An 18,201-nucleotide genomic window follows, 5' to 3' on the forward strand; every position below is an offset into this window, starting at 1 on the left:
AAAAATTCAATCATAAATTTTTTTGTAATATTTAAGTTTTTCTCATCTTCTATAATGTATGTATAAATATTAGTAAAATAGTTTTTGTTTTGGGATTGTTATTTAATTTCTTTTCTTAAATTTAGAGCTATTCATTAAAACATTTATATGTTTCTTTTATAATAATAATAATAATAGTAATAAAAATAAAATTTTATAGTGATTACAGCCACAGTTTTAAAAATCTCTGAACATCAAAATGTTGACGTCATAACATGAGCATTTTTCAGGAACGACATCTAGGTAGCGTCCGTGGCTGTTTTCTTTTCGGTTTGCTAGAAGGTGCTGCTGTTGTTGAGTTCGTTTCATGTTACTGTGTCATTTGCTAAATGATTCCAACAAAGCATAATTTATCAGTATTATTGAACTATCGCTAAACTAAAACTACTGCGAAGACATATTCAATTGTAATCTAACCGTAGTTGAAGTATAACTGTGTTAAATATAAAATTTGAGCATCGTAAAGGTAGTTAAATCGAAAGCAAAATGGCGCATATGAGTCCAACTCCGACTTGGGATAAAAATACCGGTATGCCTCTGATGTGGAGTAGACCTGTTCCAGTTGATATGGCCTGCTGGGTTCTGTACAACAACGTAAGCTTGACATGCAGTTTAAATGGAATTATTAATGTGTTTATTAATAATTTAATTTTGAGATATTGTCAAGTTATGTCAAAATTTATGATTTAGATCTATTTATACTGTATTGATTTATAAAGAATTTTCATAAGTAATGTATGATTTATGAATTAATATAAATTGGACCAAGCATCCGGTTTCATTAATTTATTTAATTATAAGTACAGTCTATTACATTTTTAATCGTAATTAGACTGTAAATTTCTTGAAATAATTATTTTCATAACACTGTGTTAAACAATATGCTACCTAATTTTCATTATGTGAATTTTAAATTTCTTGAAATAATTATTTTCATAACACTGTGTTAAACAATATGCTACCTAATTTTCATTATGTGAATTTTATAATATTTTGCATCTGCATTAAACTTGTATTTTGAGTAGTATTAATTTATTTCATATTAAATGTTTGGTTAAAATTTGTCTCTTTTCATATATAAGAAACTGTGCAGTTTTTGATTTGCTTTATCTAGTCACGGCACTTTTAAGAAAATTGGTTATTAGACTAAAGAAGTAAGAAATATTCCGAAATTAAATTTTTGTTGAATATTGGAAGTAATACTTGGAAAATTGGGATAGTATTATCTTTTATAAATGATTGACAGCACTTTTGTTACTTTTCGTCACGCTGTATAAACTATGTAGGTCATAACGCTAAATTTGCCTCATTTTTTCCTTGTCCTTCACCTCAAGGGTACTACTAAATAATATTTTAATTATGTGAGCTATATTTTGTTATTCCAACCTAAGCGAACTACATAAATTTCATTGTGAAATATGAGCTTGTATTATAAATATTATATTTTTCTGTTAACACTGTCAGAAATTTGTGGATTAATGTATAAATATATTTTATTGAAATGCTAATATTAAATGGATTTTTAAGTATATAATAAATTTTAATTCTTTAAATGTATAATAAATTTTTAATGCAATGCAGTAGTTTGTCAATAAGCGTTTTTCACTGTTAATAAACTGTTTGAAATGTTGTTAATTTTTAAACTCGTTAAAGTTACATAGCTTCTGGGTTCAGCCATTTTACTGATATTGTCATGAAATTTCATTGATATAGAATGCTTTTGACATCTGTGTATTTATCTGTCCTTTATTGTAAAATGATGCGTTTTGTGTACATACATTAAATCTTTACAGTAGTACTATAAGCCAGAAACTATTGCCTCTTAATTTGGTTGATCTTTACAATATGGTAACTGGTAGTTTGGCGACATTTTGGAGGCGATAAAGGTTACTACCTGGCACTTTGGTAATAATGTGAGCAGTACTCAGTTCCGATTACGCATTATTTTGTGTGAGGGAAATGAGAGATCATGGGATATGTCATGTGATATTAATGGACGAATTACGGTTCTTTAATCGGAAAAGGGGGGAAATCGGGAAAAAATCTGGAAATTTTGTATTTGGCTTTATTCTGTGTTGTGTGAAACAGTGTTCGTGAATTTTTTGATCCCATGGCCGTAACTAAAGTGAATTCGAAATGGGTATTTATGTATGTATTAATTTAATGTATGTGCTCATTTATATTTTAAGTAGTGTTTTTGAATTTAATTATATTTTAATTAAATGATAGTTATTTTGTGAATTTTATGTTTGTAGGAATTTGGTATATGTTTTAGTTGAAGTAAACGTGCATGGAAATAATTTAAATATCTGACAATAAGTATTTGTAATGGTTGCGGTATGAATTCGTTGGTGACGTGTATGATGTAATAGATGATTTAGAGGTAAAAGTTTTTGGATATTTTATTTATTTTATATGTGGAAATGTTCATTACTTTTTCGCGATCAGGTAATTTCATATATGTTCTTTTTACCGGGTTTAAAGATTGAGAAAATTGGCATGTATTTTTGTGAAATTTTTCTAATTTATGAGAAAAAAGCAGTGTATATGGATATAGTGAAGAGTGTGCACAATGCCATTTTTGTGCAATTCTGGGATGTTTTTTTAAGTAAAAATAAGTCGGCGTGTACATGGTTTAGTGATATTTTAATTAAATGATAGTTATTTTGTGAATTTTATGTTTGTAGGAATTTGGTATATGTTTTAGTTGAAGTAAACGTGCATGGAAATAATTTAAATATCTGACAATAAGTATTTGTAATGGTTGCGGTATGAATTCGTTGGTGACTTGTATAATGTAATAGATGATTTAGAGGTAAAAGTTTTTGGATATTTTATTTATTTTATATGTGGAAATGTTCATATTTGGAAAGGGTAAATACTTTTTCGCGATCAGGTAATTTCATATATGTTCTTTTTACCGGGTTTAAAGATTGAGAAAATTGTCATGTATTTTCGTGAAATTTTTCTAATTTGTGAGAAAAAAGCAGTGTACATGGATATAGTGAAGAATGTGCACAATGCCATTTTTGTGCAATTCTGGGATTTTTTTTAAGTAAAAATAAGTCGGCGTGTACATGGTTTATGTGTATGTGTTATTTTGAAAAACGCGTAAGGAGTATGGTATTGTGCACTTTTTCCCAATTTTGCAGTGAATATTTGTCATGATTAAGCAGTTTTGTTAGATAAAATTTCTAGCATAAGTATAATTCGGCTAGTAGATTGTTGGAAGAAGTGTTCAGTAGATGAAAAGAAACATGTCTTTACTTCGTGAAGACAAAATGGGGGCGGGGAAAAAATAGAGGGTTGCTGTAGGAGAGTTGGTCGCCAAATTTTCGCCGAAAAAAACGCCAAGTTACCATAATGTAAAGATCAACCCTTAATTTTTTTATAAAGCTATATGGCAATTACTGCCATATAGCTAGTTGTTAATAGATAATTCCATACCGTGTACAGTCAAAAGTCGTTAATTCGGACTCGTCGGGACTTCGGCGATTCCGGATTATCGATTTTTCCGGATTATAGATCATCAGTTTAAATCTCGTAAGATGGCATGCAGAAATTCTAAAATTTAAAATATGAAACCGTAATTTATGAAATAAAGAACAATTATGATCTAAAGGGTATCAAAATTTGCAAAAAGAAAAAGCTTAATATTTATTTGTTTACTTTATTAAACATTTCTTTCAATGTAAGTTGTTTAAGTTTTGCTTCGTTTCATGTGATAATACTTTCTCTTTAATTCTATTAAACAGACATAATTTCTTGTTCAGTTACAAAGTTCCGCCGTTCAAGTCCTATAATTGCTGTGTCAAGAACACCGACTAATTTGTCAATCGAAATTTTTTTGTTTCAATTTGTCACTTTTCTTTGCTATCGGAAACGAATTATAATGACGAGGAACTTGTTTTAAATCATATCAAAGACGGAGCATATCGAGATGAAATACTACATTTGGTAAGGAATTATAAGCCAAATAAAATAAAAACATCTGCGCTGAAGATAAGGATAGTGCTGACAAATCAACTTCCAATTCATTAGGCGCCCGCCACAGATTTCGGATTTCAAAACATACTTTCGCTTTAGCTTCTTTACATATTAACAAATATATATCGGAAATTCTATTTGATATAATCGAAAGTTTAAGCTTACTTTTATAAAATTGCTCTTACAGTCTGCACAAAATAATAAGCCGGATGCAATTCGAAAATTAAGGAACAACGCAATCATCAACATTAACTGAAATAGATAATTAGATAATTTTAGCTTATACGTCCATTATACATAAAATGCACACGTGAAAACGTATTCTGCACTTGCGCACACTCATATGCGCAGTCGTAAAAGGTATTACGCGCATGCGTGAACGCCTCTGCGCATGTGTCAACTTGGCGCATGCGCAGAAAGTTTTTAGTTTTGATGTCCGGATAATAGATCATTCCGAATTATGGGTGTCCGAATTAACGACTTTTGACTGTATTATATTCATTATAATAGTCATTCAGTTTTTATAACTCACTAGTAAAGTATACAGTGTATAACATCTGGATAAGCATTTGACTTCTTTTAGTGGTCTAGTAGATGTTAAGTCCTAAGGTTATTTACTTCTTTAAAATTCTAAGCTTCATCTGCATAATATATTTTCTGTGTTTCATTTAATGCTAAATATTCGTAGGAGAGAGGATATTATATTGTTCTGTTTGAAAATGTTGCTGTTATGTTTTTCATTCTGGGTTTTTTCTAACGTTTACATTTCTTCTTAATATTAAAATTGTATTAAATTTTGAACTACTCTGATATGCGCCCTGAAGTCGCCAAATATTTTTGGCGATGAAACTTCACGCGGCCATATTACTATCTAAATTTTTTGTCTACATTTCGAACTTTAAGCCTAAAATGTCTCAAAAAACGCGGTTTTCGCACATGCAAAAACTATGTTTTAAACACACGATTTAAGCTAAAAATCCGAAAGAAAAACAAAAAATTTAGATAGCAAAAAGGTAAAGTTTCTAACCAAAAATATTTGACAAGAATACATGTACACAGCGACATGTTTTAACTTAAAAAAACATCTACGAATGGCACAACGTAGGCAACAAACGAATCTACAAACTATGCTCACCTCCCTTTAATAAATTAACATAAGAATAAATTTCAAAGAATACCATGAACACAGTAACCTGTTTAAACTTAAAGAAAAAAATCTACGAATTGCACACTGTAGGCAATAAACGAATTTACGAACTACGCACACCTCGCTTTAATAAATTAACATAACAATAAATTTCAAAGAATACCATGTACACAGCATTCTGTTTCAACTTTAAAAAACATCTACGAATTGCACAATCTACACTAAAAACAAATCAAGAAAATAAACTAAAATAAATTTCAGACAATTCAAAAAACAACAACAGAAACGGAAATTCATACAAAAAACAATGAATATTACATTCTACAAAACAAAAAATATAAAATAAAATGCACTTACCATAATGAAAGCTTCTTTTAAAAGCAGAAATATCAATTTCAAACTTCACAAAAACAAAAAAACACACACTTTTTGCAAATAAACTACAAAGAAATTTTTAATTTTTCCCATTCAATACATCTTACAATTTCTAGAAATTTATTAAAAGCATCTTCTTTAATTTCATGACAGTAATGGAAAAACATATACACAGCCAAATAAAATTCAAAATCACATTTCCTATTTATTATAAGCAGGTAACGAAGCTTTCACATGCCGCCATGTACTCTCAATACTATTTATATGACAGCCAGACTCGCTATCCACAAAATTTAAACTGGTTCACAGATAAATGTTCAAAACCTTTTCTCAAATCCTTGTAGGATTTCCAGCCATCGGAAAAAATAGTTATACTAGGCTCAATCCACTCTTTAATACACTGCATCAGCGTTTCCTTACTTCTATCATGCACAGCTACTAAAAATATTCTCCCAGACCCTCTTTCCACACCTCCAAATACCCGCTGCCCCTCAACAGGATGGCCACGATGATATTTCCTTTTGCCGAATTTCAATTTGTCCACTTCCAGCACTTTATCTTCCCCTCCCCCTATCCTCTCAGATACAGAGCATACAAAGTACAAAATACATTCGTTAATAAAATTTCGCCAATCATACAACGTCTGTGAAGAAAACTTCTACGATTTTGCTGTATCACATGCCTTCCTACGATTTAAAATTTCGAAAGTAACAATAAAAACTTCCTCCAACGTTAACTTGCTACACGAAAAAGAAGATCCAAACCTTAAACTCCGCTGAAACCCACATACTTTATTAGCAACAATTTTACTGCAAACCCACACAAGTCTATCAGAAACACCATTTTTCGTCCAAGTTCTCGTATCAGCTCTGCATTTCGGACACGTCAAACTCCGTTTTAAAAGTCCCGACTCCCACAGAAATTCCAAAAATACACTATGATCCTCATAAATACATCCGTGAACAAAAGACTTGTTAACAACTCCAACATCATACCTTTTCATACTAAATTTACTCTGCACACAATCTAAAATATGCAGCTGAAACCTTCCCACCACGTCTTTCATCGCAACATAGGCCATTTCAAAAACACACGCGACACGAACCAACTAGCAATTAAATTACTCCACCAAAAGATTTTTCAACGCCGACATGGTTGCCATACAACACGCAATCACGCCAAAAACCAGCGCAAAACATGCATTGCCACATTTGGTGAAATTAAAGCGTTTATCAGAGTTGTACATAAATTTTATTTTCTAAATTGAATGTTTTTTTTTTTTTTTTTTTTGTGGTTTCTGAACTTCAAAATGCATTATTTTAACTCGAATTTTGCAACACTGAGTTAATGTACTGGAATATTAATACCTTTTCTTATAGTTAATTTTTAGAAATGAAATTATATTAACATTACATTTATTATTTTTTAAAACAGAATTTGTGCAGTCATTTGAGATGCAAAGCTATAATATAATAGTTCTGTTCAATGCATGTAGCTATACTTTATAGCAGACATGGCCACACTGCGGCTTTACGACATCGTATCTGTGGCTTGTGAGCTACTTGCTGTCCTTTGCCGTCTGAAATATGAGTTTTCATTTAATATAGTTGTTTTTTTAATAAAAATGGAATTTGAAATGGAAATCATCCAGTGTCAAGTTTTTTTTAATTGTTAATTTCTGATATTATTTATGTAAAAATTTGATTTCAAACTGTCCGTAGCTGGCCTATCGTCAGAGCTACAAATACATAAAATTATTAATAATTCCATGTCTGGTAATTACTATTCTGCTTATGTTACTTTTGGAACAGCTAATGGTCGGAATACACGAATATGATGTTAATCTAGAAGGCAGTGCTAATGCGATAACGTTATCCCATTGTTCACAATAGTTGTGCTCCACTTGGAAGATTTACTATTCATACTTTTATTCACTTTTTTAATACTACTACTTTGGTAAAAGTATAGTATAGGGTATGCAAAAATCGCCGCTACACAAAGTCAAAATAACAAGACGGAACAATTGCACAAACTCGGTATCCATGTACACATCAACTTATTTTCACTTTAAAAAAAAAAAAAAAAAAAAAAAAAAAATCCCTGAATTGCAAAAAAATGGCATTGCGCACTCCTTTGACTTTATCCACGTACGTCGACCTATTTTTACTTTAAAAAAAAAAATCCCAGAATTGCACAAACTTTGCAGAAAACCAGAATTGCATTGCGCACTCCCTTTACTTTGTCCATGTACACATCGATATATTTTCACTTAAAATGTCAAAGGAGCACCAAATTCTACAATATAGGCAAACAAAAAAATACAATGCTCAATAACATGCATTTTAAACCAAGCAATAAAATAACATAAAAAAGGAAAAACATGTTATACATTTAAACACTACCAAAAGCAAATATTCACTTACCATGATTTTCGAGTTCGCTTCGTACACCCAGAGCCATGTAAAAATCAAAATATCAATCATATTCAAATGACTTTTTCAAACCAGGTACTCTTTCTGATCGAACGCTTCACATAGTGACCATCTGAACCTTTCTTCCTACAAACCCATTCAAATTCATCTAAACGGTTTTTACGTTCAACTAGAGGCATATCCTTCCTAAATACAGGACACTTATGCTACTAAGTAAACGTTCATTTACACACCAGTCAATTAAAGCTCTTTTCCCCTTTCGCTCCAAATTGTACAGAAACTTTAAATTAATCTTACTACATTCGGCCATTCTACCGTCTAAAGAATCAAACCAACACACACCACAAAAACGCTTACAAAACATCCCATGATTCAAAATTTCCCAGTATCATGCACCCGATTACGTCACAATAGGGTTTCCATAACATTCAACTACTCAGGCTTACCATAAATGAAACAACAACTTGCGGATAAATCAAACAACAACTTCGCCATAAACAAGGGGTACCTTTAAATTTAAGTATTCTACCCACTACTTTTTATTCAGTCCTTGAATTATAGGGCATTCTTTAGTGGTGTAACAGTTAGGATACTTGGCATGTATTCAAGAGGTCCAGGTTAGAGAACCCGTTGAAGGCATTGCTCATTTTTTCATGTCTTTTTCAAAATAACTTAATACATCTACAGTGGCGCACGAACTAAGAGATGGTGGATGATGATTGTGCGCCACCAGGATTTGGCGATTGGGTCTCCTAATCCCCAGTTACCCATAAAAGGGGGAGTATATAAGGTATTTTCTCATTTCTTCATGTATGCTTCTGTGGTGTAACGGTTAGCACACTCGGAGTGTATTTGAGAGGTCCAGGTTAAAGTCCAAGAGACGGCATTTCTTATTTTTCACTTCTCCAGTATAAAAAATTCCTAACGACTTTACAAAGTGATGTAATTAAGTGCTGAAGAAACATGTTTCAGCTTGCAATCAATATAGAGCTCTTTTAATCTGTAGAAGAATTTTATTTTTGATAGAGTGCATCTTCAGCCTCTTACTTGGTTAGGAGACATGTCTCAGTTTTCTGTTGAACTCCTTCAAAATTAATTTTCTGTCCCTAAGCAAGTCACTTCACTGATTTTACAAGCATTCACAATAGTATGCTTAATGAACGCTTTTCCCACGTGAAACTCTATCTTTCGTAATAATTTCTCAGTAATCCTAGGCAGAGTTCATAATTTATTTCACTAATGGTTGTGCATGCTGAAATATATGGAGTCATAGGAAGAATCACTTGTTTGACAACTGGCTTTAGTCAAAATATTTAATTTCCATTTTATCAAATATTGTTATTCCAGATAAGAGATCTTTCACCTGAGTCATCAAATCATCATATCAATAACGTTGCATCAAGCAATGGGGGATCAACAGAACACAAACATCTCTCTTCTCCAAAGTTTCTGTCAAAACCAGCATATATATATTGGTGAAATCTCTTTAGCTTGTGATATTTTCTCATATTTTTCAATTTCTGGTTTGATGAGATTCTTTCTATCTTACCTCGTACGAGGTTAGAGGTATTTTTCTGCCTCGCATATCTAAAATTTTCATCCCTTATTACTGCCGCTGTGCAGCTGCCCCAGATCTGATGCTATCAGCATTACACTTTTAATCTATTGATATATTTCATCTTTAATCATCATGTTTGTTTGACACGTCCTTCATGAAAGCGTAGTAGCCAAATGAAAAGTAGTATAATAACCCACTGCGACTGCAAGTTTCGGGCAATAGTGTGAAGTTTTGCTCCTGTAAATGTTTAAAGTCTGATCTTTTATTTTCTAGATCTTCTGCCTGCAGACGCCATTTGAGATTTATTTTCTGTACAAAGGTTAGGTAACCCAGTGGACAATTTTTAGAGCATATGCTATTGAGAAGTATACGAAAATTTGTTTTAATAAGTAACATACAATGGCTTTTTTTTTTAAGCTTGTATTTTGAAAAATCGGATATTTTTACATGTTCTGATGTGGTTGATCCCCCAAGTGGAATGATTAGATAGGAATAACTATCTGGTCCTTAGATTTTTTTATCACTTGGTGGGCATCACTATTTTTCTTTTGTACTTTCTTTAATAATATACATATCTTGATGAAAGGAAGTTTATGAAAAGACTAAAAATATGTAATTTTAAAAATTTAGCTAACTGAAGCTGTTTAAATACGTGTCTTCATGAACGGATTCAAAATGCCACGACACTCACAGGGTAAATAAAAATATCTTTTTAAGGATAGTTCTAAAATCAGAAACATTTTCATATTTGTGCAAAGTATATTAAAGTCAGAGAATTCAAAAATTCTTATCCATTTTAATGTCTCATTTAACTTTTTCTCGCCTAATTGTATATGGTGGATCTTAGCTTATTGCTTTAAACTTGATAATTTTTGGCATTTCTTTTATTTTCTGTATTAATTTTTTATCAATCTAATCTAATTTTCGTACAGATTATAAAATGTAACGTGTACAAGTTAATAGTCTGTTAATTGAATAGTCATTGTTTTTAGTAGATAACTTTTCTGTTACTAATGGATGTTTTCCCCTCATTTCAGTTTGCAGGCTTAGATATAAATGCTACTGGACAGAATGGCAAGCAGCCAAATGGTGAGTTGAATTATAGCAGTAAGTTCATAAAGTGTGGTGTAAAGGGTGATATTTTGTAAGTTTATAAAATGCAGTGCAAAGTCCGTAATCCTGAATTCAGCGATTCTGGATTATAAATCATCAATTTAAATCTGGTAATATGGCATGGAGAAATTATACAATTAAAAAATATGAAACCGTAATTTATGAAATAAAGAGCAATTATAATCTAAAGGGTATCAAAATTTACAAAAAAAAAAAAAAATAATATTTATTTTTTTACTTTAGTAAACATTTCTTTCAATGTAAGTTGTTTAAGTTGCTTCGTTTTTTCTGCTAATACTTTCTCTTTAATTCTATAAACAGACATAATTTCTTGTTCAGTTACAAAGTTCCACTGTTCAAGTCCTGTAATTGCTGTGTTGAGAATACTGACTAACTTGTCAGTTGAAATTTTTTCGTTTTCAATTACCTCTCTGTCACTTTCTTCACTATTGGAAGTGGTATTTTCTGGATCTGGAACCATAGTACAGATTTTGCCGTCCGTTAATTGATTGATGATTGGGGCATTGTCGTCGCAATGAAAAACTTCTGTTATATCATCTTCATTTATTACCATTTTTCCACATTTCTTTATAAAATCCAATAACTGGACAATTAAACCTTTAGTTTGCAATGTCCGCAAACCTTTAAATTCACGGCTATCATCTTCATCGTCCTTACCATGAAATATGGTAGCATTTTTTAACGTACATGGATACACATCCTCCCATGGTCTTGCGATGCTCTACACAGCAGATTTTATGCTAAACAATTTCAAAAAGTCTTGAATGGTCTTGCCATTGTTTAAAAAATTTAACATAGATTTTAAAAATGCTACTTTATATTTGCATTTCAGCGCATGCACTATTCTCATATCCATAGGCTGGATGATAGACGTACAATTTGGAGGGAAGAATAATACGGATACATTGTCTTTCACTAAAACTTTAAGTGAAGTGTGCGACGAACAGTTGTCAACAATCAGGACTGTTTTTGAGTCATCAGGTAAACCAACCAAATTCAAATATCGCCAAGCCTCGGGTATAAAATGATTTTCAAACCAATGATTCATCAACGTTTGTATCATCCATGCTCTTTTATTTGCTTGATATATAACAAGGAATATTGTTACTCCTTTAAATGCTCGAGGTCGTGCATGATTTCCGATTATGAAAAGTTTGCACTCGTGCATTCCTGTAGCATTTGCGCACACTAAAATTGTTAGTCTCGCTTAGGAATCTTTAACACCTATCACTGTTCTATCATTTTGATGTATTTTTGTTAAGAAAACTCAGTTGACATGGTGGAGCATAGTCATCTAACATTCACTTCTTGACGAATTTTTGGAAGACACTTAGTGGTATACAAATTAGCTGTGATTGTGTTCAATTCTTCTAGCTTCATGGCTATGACAAGTCCTGTACTTCTGAAGAAAACAGCATTTACTTCTTTCCATGGGATGTTGTCTTTTTATTGTTGCGAGTGTAGATCATCTTCAAAGACCTGTACTTTACTTTCTTGACATGTTGGAACATTAAAAAAATGATATATATGTTTCATTGCCAGTTATGACTTTTTAGAAATAATGCGGTAGTCACTATCTTTAAGTAATTTAAGGGTTTCTTTACTGAATCTGGTGTGTTCCTCTTTTTGGTGATTATTTAAATTATAGGGAACACAATGGCAAACTAATTTTTTCATATACATTTCTTCATGAATAATTTTATATATGGTGGGGGATCCAATAAGTTCCTTCTGTATTGGTTTGGTAGGTGTGGCAGTTATCATAGATTAATGTTTTTTTGGTGTCTTCTGTTATCAGTGCAGCATTCAGAAATGCATGCATATGTATAAATACACACAAATGTATGGGTGTGTGTATATTTATACAAAAAGATCCACACATATATACGGATATTCCTGAATCCAGTCCTGATAACAGAATAGTATTTTCTGCATAGCAGGCACATTATCTGGGATTACGGCTGACAGTGGCCTTCCTTTGTTTTCTTCATCCTGAAAAGTGTGATCTCTGTGAAATTCTGTAAACCATCTGACTACAGTAACACAAGATGGACCTTCATTTCCAAATGCTAACTGTAGACGTCGAAGGCATTCTTGATTTAATACCACAAAATCGTAGCGTGATAATGTTCTCGCATCAACTCCATTTTTCCTTCTCCTTAAAATTTATTCTACTCTAAACTACTTGCAGTTGGGCAATAAAAAATTATCTCCTACGCTAAACTAGTTAATGTCTTCAAATCTAACTGCTTTTTTCTGCCACTTATCATCTGCATATATCTCAAAAATTTCAGAGTGATCTATGCAATAGTATTTATGCAGTTTAAATACTTTCTATAAAAATGGGATGAAAGGTATACAAGAACATGAAAAAAGTTTTATTTTAAAGATTTTACATTTTGCGGCAGATAAGATATGTAGAAGTAGAATGTTGTAGGTTAATAGTTATGTTTGCTTGTGGTTGATTCCAAATTTTTCTTTCAGTGGGCTTGCATTTTCAGTATTTATTATGAGTTCAGTTTGAGTTTCAAACTGATGTTATATATATTCATTGACTTCAAACTGATGTTATATATATTCATTGACTTAATTGTATCTTTTGTGATAAATAAATTAGTAAATCAAAGGTTTGAATTTCTTATCATAGATTTTAATATAGAGATTGAAAAGTATAGTGTTGCGAGAGTTTTAACTACTAATGAAGGAATGAAATGTTCTGAAGCCTGTTGTCAGTGACAATTATCTATATCCTATAAACAGTGAAAGATTTGTAAAGTTTTACACTGTTTGCAGTTTTTGTAAATACATAAGAATATAAAATTTGTTTTAATCATATCAGTTATATAAAAAAAGGGTAAATAATTTTGAAAATTATAAAGTACTCTTTTACATATGAAAAAAAGTATTGCTTTCAGAATATTGATATGACAGTAATTGTAGGAACTGCTAAGAGTTAACGAGATTTTGTGTGCTATCTTTTAATAATTCAGATTTTCTGTTTTAAAATTAATGAGGGCTTTCATGCAGTTCAATTTTTAATCATTGATCTTGTTGGAAGTTGTGATTTTATGGAAACAAATTCCTTTTAATGGCTTATTTCCCTAATGATTTTGAATAATAAATTTTTAGCACGTTATGTTCCACCTCATATGCGATCCCGTCAACATTCCCAAGCTGATCCTACAGCTGTAAACCAAACTCATTGGAATGTGAATCAATATGGTCAACCAACGGAACAAAAGAGATCACCCGAGTGGCATGGGAATCAAATCCAAGATTGGGATAGAAAAAATCAGTATAAGCCTAGAGGTAAGATCAACTGATGTTAATGAAAGTTTTGTTTCCTTGTTTTTAATGCAATATTGAAACTACATTATTTTTAGGAACTTTCAATAAAGATGCTATAAATCCGCAATCATACAATCAAATGGGATCTCAGAATTTGCATCAAGAATCCTACATGCATGGCTCAGCGCCTTCGGAACAAAGTGATTTACAGAAATTAAATATACAGGATGATCAATCCTCAGGTAAGAGAAATTTATTTTTTAAAGTTGTATTTTGCTAAAAAATATTAGAATACTAAGTATTTAAATCCAAGACTTGTATTAAATCAAAACTTCTAGATATAAGTTCATGCAAATTTAATTATTGATAATTTTACATTTATACCTGTTTGATCTCAGCAGAAACTGATTACTAGTAAAACACTAAAAAAAGATTAAAATACTAGAGGCTGTCGGGGTACAATATACATTATAATAAAAAGGGTGTTTTAGTAAGGGTGTAATAGTAGAAAGTGTGAATATTGAATTAGTATTTTTTATTGGTTGAATTTTTATTTTGAAATAACTGTTTTCTTACAGCAGTTTGTTAGGGTTATCGTAATTTGAAGAAAATGAAGGGTACATTTTGAGGTTTGATTGATTTATGTGTATCTGCATTTTCTGTTTCAAATTGCGAGTGAGTGTATTCCAAAATTTTTACGAAAACCCAATTTAATCCATTTCTAAAAATTTTAGGATTGGGGCTTACTAGTTTCATATCCTGTTCTACAAAAGTATATTTACAGGAGAAAAGAGTGGTAATGCTTACATTATTTTATCAGTTTATCTATAGTCATTATAACTGTTGCACTGTTTGCTCTGAAGTAGGCCGAATGGTCTTGTCCAGTGCTACAAAAGTATTGTGGTTTATTTAATCGCTGTGGGAAGAGGAAGAGAAGTCTTAAAAGAAAATTTTAGTAAGGAAATAACATAAACAGAGCTCCCCCCCAAAAAAAAAAAAAAAAATAATTAAAATGGAGCTAAAGTTGACATACTTAACGGGAAGGTGACAATTTTTTTCCCAGCATTTCTGGATATTTTTTAATAAACCCTTAGAATTTGAAATGAGTTTGAAAATGAATAAATTTCTGATGCATGATCCCTGGTAATTTGTTTGGCCATTTAATTCCAATTAACTGTGATATTTGACTTTATAAATAATTTTGAAAATTATGAAATACTATTTTATGTGTAAAAAATATTGCTTTCAGAATATTCATACGACTGTTACGGAAACTATTAAGAGTTATTGAGATTTTGTCTTATCCTTTAGTAATTTTATCTTTTTAAATTAATGAGAGCTTTTATGTAGTTCCATTTTTAATTAGTAATTGTGTTGAAATATATGATTTTATGGAAACAAATTCCTTTTGATTTCTGTAATGGTTTTGAACACAGATATTGTGATCAAGTCATCTCGAGTTGCATTTTAAAATTTAAATTGTATAAAAAATCATTGTTATTTTACAAAACTAATTTTTAAAGGACTATGATACTGGAGAGCAAAGCAGGAATTCAATCAGCCCTCTCGTATGTTAGTTTTTTTACTTTCTTTGTAGCATAAAGATAGGTAATGACTTCTTCAAACCTGTTTTTCACCTGTTTAGTTAAAGTCATTATTAAAATTTGTAGTCTTAGTCTTGTGTGTGCACATACAAAACTGGCATGGGCATTTAAGTTGATCATTACTTTCTAGCCAATGATAGTTGTTACTGATTGGGTGGCACTTGAAATTTATTAAATGCTAATCGCTTGGTTCATCTAATTTCTCTTCCCGATATATTCATGTTTCCCAATTTCTTCATTGCAGTCTTTGACATTGTCAATTCATAAAAGCTCCGAAATTATAATTTTGAAACGGAGTTTGGCTCAGTTTCCAATTGTTTCAGACATTTTTCTTGCATAGATTCTAAAACTACGATTAAAACCCTTCTTGCATCTTTTACCAATACAGTGCATGTTACACTACTAGGAAAAGGTTTAGAAAAGTTTAAAAATATTTTTCTATTAATAATTAAGAGTGGAAAGCTAAAAATCTGGAAAATGTTTAGATATTACAAAAACAATTCTGCATATTTTGCAAACATTCTGAGAGTATGTTGCAAAATTGTCACAGACTATCACTTGCAGTCAAGAAATTAGGATATTTTTAATTTATTTTATTAACATGTATTCGATGGTAAATCTCATAAAAAGAGCTACCCTAAAGGTTTAAAGCAGCTTACTTTTTTAACGCTTGACATAGTTGAGTACTAACTGTTAAACAATTTGTTGCTTTATAAAAATCCAGTATTATTTTAAAATAAAGATCCATAACTGTTTTTTTATTTGTAAAAAAAATTCTAAATAGAAAGTATAAAAACATTATACAGTCAAAAGTTTTTAATTCGGACTCGTCGGGACTTCGGCGATTCCGGATTATAGATCATCAGTTTAAATCTGGTAAGACGGCATGCTGAAATTATAAAATTTAAAATATATGACGGTAATTTATGAAATAAAGAGCAATTATGATCTAAAGGGTATCAAAATTTACAAAACAAAAAGCTTAATATTTATTTGTTTACTTTATTAAACATTTCTTTCAACGCTCGCATGCATAAAGCATACATTACGTATAGTCGAAATTAGAAAATTGCAACCAGAAAACTATAAGACGGAGTGCATCGAGATGAAATACTACATTTAGTAAGGAATTGTAAGCCAAATAAAATAAAAACATCTACCCTGAAGATAAGGATGGTGCTGACAGATCAACTTCCAGTTCATTGCGTGCCACGACGCCCCCCCCCCCCACCGGCAGAGCAGCGTGAAATTGATAAACAGATTTTAGAATGGTTAGAGAAATAAAGGATATGCCTTTATCCATTTTTTGCAGCAATTCCATCTTTTGTTTGATGGACATCGAAACTTGCTTTCGCCTTGTAAATCCTTTGGTAGCTCCAGAATCAGAAATTCTTTTTGACATAATCCAAAGTTCACGCTTACTTTTATAAAATTGCTCTAACAGTCTGCAAAAAATAATAAGCCGGATCCAATTCGAAGATTAAGTAACAATGCAATCTGCAACATTAACTGAAATAGATAATTAGGTAATTTTAGCTTAGCAATGCCATCCATTATACATTAAACGCGCATGCGTAGACACATGCATTATGCGCATATGTGCATGCATCAATGCATTACGCATGCGCAGAAAGCTTGTATCTTTGAGGTCTGGATTTATAGGTCATTTCGGATTATGGAGGTCTTTAAAGACTTTTGATTTTACTTTCTTTGATGTCCATTCTTTTGTGCTTTCTTTGCTGTTTCGAAATGAATATTTTGAAAGGAACATTTAAAAGCTTTGTAAGGATGACCTGTTAACTTTATATAAATGAAAGATGGTGTTATGTTATATTAGTATTTGTTAGAGGAAGTATTGAAAATGCAGTTTTGTCAGAACATTTTCATGAAAAATGGCTTTTTCAAGCATGAAATGCAGCTTAAAATTTTTCTTTTATTTATTTTAATGTTGTTAATTTTTCATGTTTAAAAAAATAATTTTTCCCTTTAAAACAGCAGCTGTTAAAGTTGATAGTTTTAATTAAAATCTGTACCTGTCCAATGTTCACTTTTACAGTACTCCAGAGTACAAAATTAAACAAGTATTTTTTTACATATTCATTAATTTATTTTTAAGGTACATGTATACTCCCATTTTACAGAAGATCTCATTGTCCTACTTACATTTTACAAAGTACTTATTTAATGAAGAAAAAAGACAAAACATCAGTAAAAAGTAAACTTGGGCACAACAACCTTGCATTTGGTGTCTATTTTAATTAAATCAAAATTACATTTTTGCTTAATTTTAAACTGTGCAATAAAGTGTTTCTGTGTTCTAGTTAGTATTGTTAGCTTTAGTATGTTTCCAGATCATTTCCTTTTATCAGGCCTACTTCATGATCTTGATGACAGTTGTGGCAGATGGTCAAGTTCTCTAAATGTCCCCATCCCCACTTCATTTCAGTTTTGTTTCCTGAAAATCACACATAATGGAAAGTTGGCTTGATCTGTAGTCTTAAATGAGATGAAGAAAAATGCTGTTGGGTGATAATGACTAGGTTATGTGTCATTCGCTCATGAAATTGCTGAAAGAATTCATTTTACTGAGCAAGCAAATATTGTTTTATCAAAATAGAACATTAATTCCCTAAGAGT

General features: G+C 31.2%; 1 protein-coding gene across 3 annotated transcripts in view; it reads left to right on the forward strand.

Annotated features, from left to right (window-relative positions):
- Positions 1-288: 288 nt before the first annotated feature.
- The window catches only part of LOC118199938 (ATP-dependent RNA helicase DDX3Y-like), a 63,557-nt gene continuing 45,644 nt past the window's right edge, over positions 289-18,201 (forward strand). For 2 of the 3 annotated variants that reach the window (XM_035371824.2, XM_035371826.2), the window contains exons 1-4: positions 289-633; positions 10,576-10,627; positions 13,802-13,981; positions 14,056-14,202. In XM_035371824.2, the coding sequence (XP_035227715.1) occupies positions 526-633; positions 10,576-10,627; positions 13,802-13,981; positions 14,056-14,202 (487 nt within the window). In that variant the 5' untranslated portion in view covers positions 289-525. The remainder of the gene's footprint in view (positions 634-10,575; positions 10,628-13,801; positions 13,982-14,055; positions 14,203-18,201) is intronic. The other variant, XM_035371825.2, reaches the window with a different exon arrangement.

This window comes from Stegodyphus dumicola, chromosome 4 (genome assembly GCF_044657685.1).
Source record: "Stegodyphus dumicola isolate Sdum_Otavi_A_Nest chromosome 4, ASM4465768v1".
NCBI classification, from domain to species: domain Eukaryota; kingdom Metazoa; phylum Arthropoda; class Arachnida; order Araneae; family Eresidae; genus Stegodyphus; species Stegodyphus dumicola.